The sequence below is a fragment of the Solanum dulcamara genome, chromosome 10, assembly GCF_947179165.1.
Source record: "Solanum dulcamara chromosome 10, daSolDulc1.2, whole genome shotgun sequence".
NCBI classification, from domain to species: Eukaryota; Viridiplantae; Streptophyta; class Magnoliopsida; order Solanales; family Solanaceae; genus Solanum; species Solanum dulcamara.
The window spans coordinates 61,108,648-61,120,428 of NC_077246.1; the positions used below are offsets into that span (position 1 = coordinate 61,108,648).

The 11,781-nt window shown below is 32.5% G+C and overlaps 1 protein-coding gene across 2 annotated transcripts; it reads left to right on the top strand.

Moving 5' to 3' along the window:
- The first annotated feature begins 6,957 nt into the window (after nt 1–6,957).
- On the top strand, nt 6,958–9,837 carry LOC129871115 (F-box/kelch-repeat protein SKIP11-like). 2 transcript variants are annotated; one of them, XR_008762192.1, is made up of 3 exons: nt 6,959–7,329; nt 8,095–9,470; nt 9,628–9,837. XR_008762192.1 is itself a non-coding variant. In XM_055945992.1 (2 exons), the coding sequence occupies exon 2, from the start codon at nt 8,111–8,113 to the stop codon at nt 9,404–9,406; it is 1,296 nt and encodes a 431-aa protein (XP_055801967.1). In that variant the 5' UTR covers nt 6,958–7,329; nt 8,095–8,110; the 3' UTR covers nt 9,407–9,837. The 2 variants fall into 2 exon arrangements, 1 of the variants encoding a protein (XP_055801967.1); XM_055945992.1 differs by having other exon boundaries at nt 6,958–7,329; nt 8,095–9,837.
- Nucleotides 9,838–11,781: the final 1,944 nt, after the last annotated feature.

Consider the following 11,781-nt stretch of genomic DNA (forward strand, 5'->3'; position numbering starts at 1 on the left):
CACCAATTGAGGTGGAAGTTATGATTCCTAAGCCTAAGACCAAAATCTTGGTTGCTCAATCACCTTCTTTTGACACAAAGTTATTCCTTAGAGTTACTTGACTGATGTAACGGATAAAGGAAAAGAAAAGATAGTTGTAAAAACTATTACTGCAAAAATGACAAGATATGAGCATTGTTATGCCCCTAAAGAATTGCACGAGCAAGACAAAATAAGAAAAATAACCAAAAAAGAATTGTGACAAAGGATGAAATGGAGGATTTCTGGAGAAAATGCCAACTAAGGAGAATTTTATTGTTGAATAGTTAAAGAAAACTCCCTCCCAGATTTCCTAATGTCATTATTGATGAATTCTGTAGCTCTTAGGAATGCTTTGGTGAAGGTTTGAAGTGAAGCTTATGTTCTGGCCGAGACCACTAGTGAGAGTTCCTCAACCATGGTAGGACAAGTTTTGGAAGCTAACAAAGTATCCTTTCATGAAGATGAATTGCCACCTGAAGTCTTAGGGTATAACAAAGCATTGGACATTACTATCAGGTATAGGAAAAAGTTTATTTCTAGAGTTTTGATTGATAATAGTTTAGCCATTAACATATGTCCTTTCATTACCCTTCGAGCTTTGGGAATTGATATTGAAAAAATTAGTGAAAGTCATGTGAGGGTTAGAGTTTTTGATGGGACACAAAGGAGATTCATTGGAGAAATTGATTTTCCATTGCAAATTGGACCTGGGGAATTTATAGTGGAATTTCAAGTGTTGGACATATCTGCTAGTTACAATTTATTACTTGGAAGACCATCAATATAGCTGGTGTGGTCCCTTCTACCCTGCACAAAATTTTAAAATTTATTTGGAACCATAATAAAATTATTGTTCATGAATAAGGTAATAATTCAATGTATCTTGACAACTCGATCCTTATTATTAAAAGTATAGAAGAACTGGATGAGTTTGTACTAGCTAGAAAAATTATGTGAACTTGGATGGAATAGTGGAACAAATTCATTTGCCTAATCAAAAATACACCTTTGGTCTAGGATACGAGCCTACTCCTGAAGAAGTCTCGTCGGCCAATCTCAAAAAGAAAGGTGACATTCCTTGCCACAATCTATCCCACTCTTGAATTAATTATTTTTTTAAGGCATTTGTTGCACAAGAATCAGAAGAAGCCATTGAAGACAACCTCGAGGAAGGACTCAAAAATCTTTCATTGAGGAAGTTGAATTCAATATGATTTTGGAGAATTGCACCGAGATCCCGATCATATGGTATGTTGAGCCTAGAGATGCTTTGAACAATTGGAATTGTAATCCATCTCCAGTTCTCCGAGAATCTTGGTAGATGATTGTATTAGAATTAACAAAATATCATGATTCAAATTGAGGCCTAAATCATGTTTATAAATTTGATGTGTTTTTTCTTTATCTTTTGAAAGGTTAAATGTCAAATCTAAACTATACTTTTCTTATTTAAATTTCAAAATTTCTCTTGAATTATTTATTTTATTTTATTTTCTTCTCTTTTTTAGCAGGCAAATTAATAAATCCATCAATACTGAGATGAGACATGTAATGAAACAAGCGAACAAATCCCAAGTAGCGAACAAGTTTTTGCAGAACATGAAGAAGATTCATAGCCTGAAGATTGACGAAAGATTTTACACATTTTGAGAATAAGAAAAAACTAAATTTGAATGAAACTGAGATGATTAATTTGGGAGATTCATAACTAGTGAGGGAAACAAGAATTAGTGTCTATCTGAATCCATCCCAAAGAAAATAACTTATTGATCTTTTGAGATAATATATGGATGTGTTCGCATGGTCTTGTGATGATATGTCGGATCTAAGCACATACATTATTTCACATAAGTTGCCAATTTATCCATCTTGTCCCCTAGTAAAGCAAAAACTAAAAAAAGATCAAGCCTGATGTGAGTTTAAAAATTAAGGAAGAAGTCTCCAAGCAATTTGAAGCCAACGTCATCCGGGTCATGAAGTATTCCACCTGGTTGGCTAACATAGTTTTAAGGCCAAAGAAAAATAAAAAAAATTAGAGTATGTGTAGATTATCGAGATCTCAACAAGGCCAAACCGAAGGATGATTTTCCTCTTCCAAACATTAACATACTTATTGATAATTGTGAAAAGCATGAATTGCAATTATTTTTTGATTGCTTTGCAAGCTACTATCAAATTCTAATGAATGAAGAAGATGCTAAGAAACAACATTCATCACACCTTGGAGAATATATTGTTCTCGGGTAATGCCTTTTGGACTCAAGAAGGCAGGGGCAATATACATGAGAGCTATGACTAAGATTTTTCATGACATGATCCATAAAAAAATTGAAGTCTATGTAGATGATGTCCTTATCAAGTAACGAAAGAGCTCAGATCACAGAGCAGTCAAAAGGCTCCTTATGAAGATCTTTATAGGAAGAGATATAGATCGCATATTGGTTGGTTCGAAGTTGAGTTGACAGGGCCAAGCTTGGTTCATCAAGCTATGAAAAAAGTGAAAATCATTTCAAGACAGATTGAAAACTATGCAAAGTCGTCAGAAGTCTTACACTGATGTTATGAGAAGAGACTTACACTTTGAGTTGAATTATTGGGTGTACTTGAAAGTTTCTCTCATGAAGGGTGCCAAGCAAGAAGGGGAAACTTAGTTCTTGTTATATTGGTCCTTATCAGATTATTAACCGAGTTGGCTATGTCGCTTATGAGTTAGAGTTTGAGTTTGAGTTTCAATTCTGTATATCGATTTTTGAGTAAATTATGAATCTTTTGTTCAGTTTTCTATATATTTATTGATATTGAAATTATTCATATGAGTATGAGTTCCTGAGATTATCATTCATGTTTGCATTTACTTGAACCCTATTTGAGTATTTGCATTATTTATTTTGAGCATTGTTTGAGTCTACAACACGAGAAAGAGTTTGAGCATGAGTTGCATTTTGAGAAGTCTCTTAATTACTACTTTGAGCATGAACATTATTGAGTCTAAATGAGTTCGAGAATAATGCATTCAAACATTTATTTTGAGATTTGAGTTGAGAAATTGAGTATGTTTTTAAATACATTCTTTGAGTTGAGATCATAATAATTTTTTTAAAGATAAGAGATGAGTGGAGAAGAGTTGAGTTATTGAGTAAATTCTAATGAGACTAAATGAGTTAATTGAGTATATACACTCACTTGAGATATGAGAATAATACATATATTTTTGGGAGTAGTATTGATCATCGATTTAAGTAAGAGTATAGAATAATTTAAACCCCATAAACTATGTAACTAGCGTAGGATAGGATCATACAGTTCATTCGAGTGACTCATTCTAGTCTCATTGAGGGATTTTATATGGATCCATGAGATGATTTGGGACCCTGTTCCTATGGGTTTGCTTGCTAAGGCTCCACTAAGTCTCCTTTATTAGCAGTCTTTATATGATTAGTATTTTAAGGTACACAGGTGATCAAGATTCTCAACAAGCTCATAGTTGAAGGTTAGATTTTGATTCAATTTTTGGTGAGACCTCTTTATATTTTAGAGGAGCTCTTGAGTCTTTATTATCAGTATTTATATTATTAGTATTTTGAGGTAGACATGTACATGTCCTGATACTTATTCAGAGTCAGTATTTAAATGCTTCATAGACTAGTCACAGACAGAATTCATTCAGTTATTTTCAGAATTCATATTTTTAAAATATTGAGTTAAATTTCATATATATATATATATTTACACTTTGAGTATTGAGATTATAAATTGAGAAAGTTAAGTTGCATATACTTATTGTGCCCATTTGAGTTATACTTTTTATGAGTTAAATCTTCCGTTTAGTGAGTTAGCCAGGCCAAGAATTTGCTTGAGAACGAATAATGATTTTTGAGTGTCGGTCACGCCTAGAATGTAGACTTGAGGTGTTACATCTTGAATTGAAATCCTTGCTTGACTTGAAAAGGAAGCCTTGGAGAGAAATCTAGAGAGAAGATTTTTAATTTGGGAGAGTGTATGAGAGAATGAGGGACATTTTGAGGGTTTGGATAATTATTGGTATATGCAAAAACCTAAAAAGGTCCAAGATTTAATTATAAAAGAGTGGAGAAAACTCTAGAATGCCCTTTAAAATTACCTGAAACGACTCCCTTATGGCACCATCCATGATTGTGAATCCTCCTACGATCCGTGAAGTAGTTTGTGGAAGCAAGGGAGAATAATTTGGGTGCCTTCAATGGATCGTGGTGTGTCATACAGTCCATGAAGGACCTCGTGAAAATCCATAAACCTGTAATTCTTGTACCAGTTATGGTATTTCTTTATTTTTCCTTCTCGTTTTGACTTTTCAACTTTCGGTGTTTTACATAAAATACTTAAAATCACCTCTTGACTGTAGATTTATAGGACCAAACAAATTAGAATGAATAATTCTAACTTATTACCGGCTCCATTCTCTTTGAAAGAAAAAGGTCTCTTTGTCATTTTACCTTCTAAACAAGATTCACATGTTGGTAGTGCCTCCACTTTCAATGAACTTAAAGGTCCATCAGAAATCAACCTTGAAATCTTATTTATATTGATATGACATCGATGTAATTATTTAATTCGATTTATTGTAGCATATTATGGGAGACTTCAAATACAAATAAACCATATATTTTATGAGCACTATGGATAAAACGATTATTATACTTAATAACATCACAATTATTGACAAAGCAACCAACATCCATTATATTATTTTTGAAACAGAAATTAAATTTCTTTTTATCGAAGGAATAAGAAGAATATTTTTCAAAGTTAGAATTCTGAAATAACTGAACAAAAAACAGACATCTTCTACAGCTAGGGCTGATGCTGGTTCTCCATTGGCTTGAAAAACACAAACTTCATTCTCACTTAGGCGTTGAGTCTCTTGAAATTTCTGTAAAAAAAGTGCAGACTTGATCAATGACTTTCGAATCTATAGTCCATAAATATGTAGAAATAGTTGTTAAATAGGTTTAAACGATATTTAAATAAGATTTCCATTTGTTCACCATTTTAGCTTGATAGTCGGGGCATTGCCTCTTGTGATGACCAGGCTTCTTGTAATGAAAGCACTTGTTCTTAAGCTTAGTCACACCACCTCTAACACCTTTAGGTGCCTCAACCTTGGGGGACTTCTTCTTTTTCTTTTAGGCTTTCACCCGCTTATAAGAGGAATACACATGTTTGTCAATCCTAAATGCCACAGAGGGAGAAAGATCCTGCTCATTCTCAGTAGCATCTGCCGGTTTAATGAGGCATTCCTCAAGCAACACATATTTATAACTCTTAGAAGTAAGAACAACATCGTCTAAATTTTGTTTTCAGTCCACATAGTTAGGCCCTTTCAATTTGCTTTTGATTAAAGATAGATTGAAGTGAGACAAATCTCAGAGATAAATTTTTTGAAAAAGCATATCATCAGACAAATATGCTATAGTTAAAACAAATACATCACACATATAATTATGCAAAGGAACAATTGTATTCGTTAGTGAAGCATAACTATTCAAGTCAATATATGAGCATGTACTAATATTACCATTTAAACGGAAAATAGGTCCAACTCAGTTAGAGAGTAGTTTATTAAGTTTAGTTATGTATATCTACTTCATATAATCTGTTTATTTTTATTGATTTTCATCATGTAACTTAATTGAAAAGTTAATACAAGTCATCAATACAAAGGATTACAAAACAGTATTATAACATACAAGTTTATTCGATAAAAAAGAAGACTTATGTCAATATATAAACTCATATATTCACTGTAAAAATCATTGAAAACATAAGAAATGAACCCTTTGATCACTGATTTGTAGATAAGTTTTTTTACAATTAATATTTAATATTGATCCTATAAAATAAGATGCGCAAAAATAGCTTTTAGCCATAGTTTTACACAATATATTATGACAATCTATCATAATTTTGTGGCCAAAATCTGGTGATTCATTAAATTTCGTGATCAAATAGTTAGAGATTTGTTAAAATTTGGCCATAAATCCTGATGATTAGTTAGGATTTATGACAAGCTAAGTTTCACACACTAATTTAAATTCGTTAAGATTTTTTTTTCTTTTACAAAAATGCATATTAGAAAATATCAAAAAATTGCAGGTTATCATCATTAGTGATCAATAATGTAGAGATTGATTATGAGAACATTTATATATCATGCATGTATTAGTCATGCAAAAGATTTAGTTATTAATTATTTAGTTATTTTATTCTTTATAATCCATAAAATAATATATGGATCCCTCTAATTTATTTGGCAAAACAACTTGAATCAAAAATGTCGCTTAATATTTTATCCAATATTTTATAATAGGTCCATTCTTCTACAAACAAATCTTCATTTGCTCAACCTAATTCAAATTAGTGTCACTTAAAAATGCAGAAGGAATTTTATAGAGAGTATTTAATGTAATTATTACATTGCCACTTGGCAAAAAAATGGAAGAAATAAAAGGAACATATTCAGAGAAGCTACTACTCTAATGCATCAAAGCACAAAGTACATCAATTTAATGTGAAAACTAATCTAAATTTTTAACCAATATATCCCAGACGACCCTAAGCTAATATATTATTATTTTTGTTAATTGTGGTATTCGGGTTGACATTTTTTTACAAGATATTTACCACCTTCCATAAGCCGCCAGGTAAGGGTGAAACTAGTAAGGCTCTAGGAAGTCCACTTGAATTTCCTTAATAAAAAATTATTTTTTTTATTTATATATTTATTTTTTTATATTTTGAACTTGCTTAATGAATTTTTTGGCCTGACACAGTTAGATAACTCTATTTATCAAAATTAGAATAGATAAAAAGAGTTATATAGTATTTGAACCTGAAATTCCATAGCACACCCTTTCATACCTCTCCGTACTTTTGTATATATAATTCTCTATCTTTCTGTGTATTTTTTATACACACATAATGGGAAAAAGCATATGCATAGGCACATATCCAGCTGTGGAATGAACAGTAACATTATTTTTTAGTATATATTAATTTAGTAGTTGACATAAAATAGTGTGGAAGAGAGATAAAAGGTTCCTCTAAAAATTATGCCCCAAAGCAGAAGCCAAAGTCTACTTTGATTGCAGAAAGAATCCAGAGCAGTTGAAACCCAAAATCACACCCCCCCAAAAAAAAAAAAGAAGAGAGAACAACACACACACACATACACAGAGTAGAATTTTAAGTTGAAGATGTATACATAGAGAAAGAGAGAGAGAGAGAGAGAGGGAGAGAACAGATTGTTCTTCCTCACATAAATCCAATCAGGTACTCCTTTTTTGCCTTTTATTTTTGTAAGCATGATAAAGAGATCTAATCGAATTATTTTTAATGGGTTTTGAGTTGCTGGGTGATTTATGATCTGAAATAAGAGATCTGGGTCGGTAAAGTATGCATTTTTTTATCCAAAGTTTTAGTTTCTATAGCAATTTTTGGGTGTTTCTGATTCTGGGTATTCGCCATTTCTGGCTAATTTTAATTATCTTGGAAGGTTTACTGACTTAATGTATTGAAAAATTGAATCTTTTTGGAAGTTGCTTATTGCTCCTTTGATTGAATGCTTCAATATTTAGGGCGCTTTTGATTCCAATTGTGTAATTTCTGGCGAATTCAATTGTTTACTGACATTCTTCAGTTATTCTTTGTTCTTGCATGCTCATTTGATTGAAAAATTTTCAGCTTTTGAGGTGTTTCTAATTATTTGTATATAGATTGGCTTCTGCAGTTATGATGTGTATTGAAGAATCAAATCTTTGTAAGAGGCACTTTATCTGAATTGTACCTTAAATGAGTGCTTGGTTGTAAATTTACTTTGCATTTGTGTAATCTAGATTGGCTTTGTTCATTATAAGATATTGGCTTTAGTGGGATTGCTTTATTTTGTGATCAAATTGATGTGGATGGAAAGAGTAGTTAGAGATCGATTTCCTTTCTTGTGCTTTGATGAGGGATAATTTTGTTGTTCGGTTATTTAGAATTCAATAGGTTTCTGTCTTTGTTTTGATGAATTCTTATTGGGAATTCTATGGTTAGGTTGAACCTGGACGACATGTTGGAAGACAGGTCTTGTTTGGTTCCGAGGGATTTTCCAAGAGAAAGCAACTGGTCAGCTTGCATGAATTACAGCCTTGATATGATTGAAGTTCAGCATGGTAAAAGGCCATTGGAAAATGATCAGGAGAGTGAAGTTGTGCAGAGCAAGTTACCAAAGTTATCTGATGCTCTCAATGGAGAAGTCACTCTATTGTCAACAGATGACCAAGCTGGTAATCAGCGTCATAATGAAGATAATAGTTCTCTTATTCCTTCTATTGGCCGAGACAACTCCGTTAGCTCTCTCATTCATTGCTCCAGGTCTGATTATGGTGCTATTGCATCTTTGAATCGTAGCTTTCGCTCGTTAATTCGGAGTGGAGAGCTTTACAGATTGCGACGTCAACAAGGTGTGTTTGAGCATTGGGTTTATTTTTCTTGCCATCTACGTGAATGGGAAGCTTTTGACCCCAGTCGTTGCCGCTGGATGCATCTACCATCAATGAATTTCAATGAATGCTTTGTGTTCTCAGACAAGGAGTCTTTGGCTGTTGGCACAGAGCTGCTTGTGTTTGGAAAGGAGATTTTGTCGCATGTCATTTATCGTTACAGTATACTGACAAACAGTTGGTCATCTGGATTGCAAATGAATGCACCAAGGTGTTTGTTTGGCTCTGCCAGCTCTGGGGAGATTGCCATTCTAGCTGGTGGTTGTGACTCACAGGGCAATATCCTCAGCTCAGCAGAACTTTACAATTCAGAGACTGGAACATGGAAGACTTTACCAAGCATGAACAAGCGGCGTAAGATGTGTTCTGCGGTATTTATGGACAGAAAGTTTTATGTAATTGGAGGCATTGGTGGTACAGAGTCGTCAAACGCGCTATTGACCTGTGGAGAAGAATACGATCTGAAAACAGGAAAATGGACTGAAATTTCGAGCATGTCTCCTGTACGAGCTAGGGGTGATATGCCTGCTACATCTGAAGCACCTCCTTTGGTGGCAGTTGTAAATAATGATTTGTATGCTGCTGATTATGCTGACATGGAGGTGAGGAAGTATGACAAGCAAAATAAAGCATGGGCCACCATAGGAAGATTGCCTGAAAGAGCAGCTTCGATGAATGGTTGGGGTTTGGCTTTTAGAGCTTGTGGTGATAGGCTAATTGTAATTGGAGGGCCTAGAACCATGGGTGAAGGTCATATCGAGGTTAATTCATGGGTTCCAAGTGAAGGACCGCCTCAGTGGAACTTGCTTGGACGAAAGCGATCTGGTAGCTTTGTGTATAATTGTGCTGTTATGGGTTGCTGACATATGTGATTTTTGCTAGTAGATACTAAATTGGTTTCTGGAGAAACAGGATTCTTGCCAATTGGTAATTTATCCCAACCTTTTCTCCTTTTAATTCTTCTGTTTTATCTTTTTAGATTACCAAACTATACCCAATATTCAACAGAAGTACTTTCTTTAGAAGGTCGGTCTTGAGTGCGATTTTTATTTTCTCCCATTTTCAATTGCATAAAACTCCAAAGGCGGATGCAGAGGTAAAATAATAACATGAAGAAGGGAGCAATACAGTGATAGATTTTGGTTTTCCTAAAGCTTCTCTGGAAAAATGATAAGACTTTTTGGTTCTGCTGTGATCCTTATTTTTCTTGATGTTTTGTAGTGATGTTCATTTGACATCTTGTTTTATGTACCAAATACATTTATTCTTGTTGACAAGCCTACAAATTGATACATTATTGGTACCTTTATAATATATCTTTTTTACTTTAAGTTTAAATTTGTGTTATTTTGAGCTTTATTTTGTTGTATTTGAGCTGAGGGTCACCTTCCCATGATCCTACCTGGGAGATTTTTCTAGGCATGTCTCAACATTCTAGTTCAAAAAAATAATAATTCAGGAGTAAATTTCAAAATCATAGCAATCGTTTGACCATGTTTCATTGTGACAATTGAAAAGAACAATTTTAATTTTCAAAAAGAAAAATGAAATTTGAAAATTTGTGTTTGTCCAAGAATATAAATTGGGGTTGTTTTCCAATTTCTGTGAGTAATTTTATGAAGTGAAAATAATTTTTTTGGTGTTTTTGAAATTGTCAAAAATTATGATATTCAATTTCAAGCTGAAATCTAAGATGTTATGGTCAAGCGGATTTTAGGGAGTTAAACTCCAGAAAAAGGTAAACATATGGAGTAAACTTTAGATTTACTACTTCAAGAGTAAATTTTTAAGTCTTACTATGTCAGGAGTAAATTTTAGACTTACTAATTCAAAAGTAAATTTCAAAGTCTTATTACATCAGCAGAAAATTTAGATTAACTACTTCCAGAGTAAACTTAAAAGTCTTTTATAGAATATTTATTCTGAATTATTCAACCTTTTTTTGGAGCTGAGTCGTGATATATTCACAATCAAATGCACATTCATATTTATAAAATGTACTTTATTATCACATTCGCTTTATGAAATGTATATGCATTTGTAACTTTTCTTCGGAAATAGAACATAAATCTCTGAATATGTTTTAAGTCTATTAAATTATATTATCTTAGAATGTCTTTTAAGATATTGCTACTTTAGGAACAAATCGAGACATGTATAATAATGTAGAGAACTTTTCTCTAACATCTTTTAGAGTATGCCAGGCTTCAAAACAATTATTCTTTAGAAATTATGAAGCACCGTAAAATTTAACCACTTACAATAATTAACAAGTTTAATTACAACTAAACATGTGAAATATAACCATTTCTGATGGTCATATTTCCCTTAAAACTCTGCCAGAGTTGCAAACAAATTAATATCTTTGCTCGAATTCAAAATGACGTTATATCAAAGAATTCTAAAGAGACCATAGATAAGGTAAAATTTTACATGATACATAAGAACAAACGTTAAAAGTGATGTTTCATCTTAACAAACATAACTTTTCTGGAGTAGTATGTTAATAAAAATCACTTTAGCAGAGGGAAACATTTAACACCTCTAGAGTAATATGTTAATGAAATCTCGCATCAATTTAATTTCTATCATCACCGTATAAAGAAAATAACAAAAAGAGAAGTTGTCATTAATTTCCACTGAGGTGGTGGTATCCTCAAGTTCTGAATTAAAAAGTTAATTTAGAATGCCAGAGTCTCCTATTGATAACGTGTTATAAAGTATTAAGGAAGAAGAAAAATATTGTATAGAAAAGTAGAGAGAAGATAGAATGAGAAGAATGAAATACAATGAATAAAAACCCCTTTATTTATAGGAGAAAACTAGCATGGTTTCAAAGTAACTATTCCTAACTTTTCTCCAAAAATAACTAAATGGACATTCACTTTAATACAAATATATTTATAACAAATAGAGGTAATTTATACCGATCACAAGTCACAATGGTCATATGGGGAAGAAGGAAAAGAAGCTCAGAGCCAGAAAGTCATAATTTCATTTTGTTAGGCTTATGCTTGAAGGGCCATATATATAGAAAAAGAGGTGCTACTACAATACTCTGTAGTAGCAGGATCACATAATGATGAATTAATTAGTTATATATCAATTCATAATCAAATGAATTCTTTAATATTAGTTTGCTCTAAGTCCATTTTATTACAAATTTTATAAATAATTTGCCTTGTAAAGAAAATTTGGTAAGTGATAAATAGTTTAGTCATAGCTAGTTGGTGATGTT

Bases quoted from the DNA above. Each gene is read 5' to 3' on its own strand.
- LOC129871115 (XM_055945992.1), top strand. From the start codon at position 8,111: ATGTTGGAAGACAGGTCTTGTTTGGTTCCGAGGGATTTTCCAAGAGAA.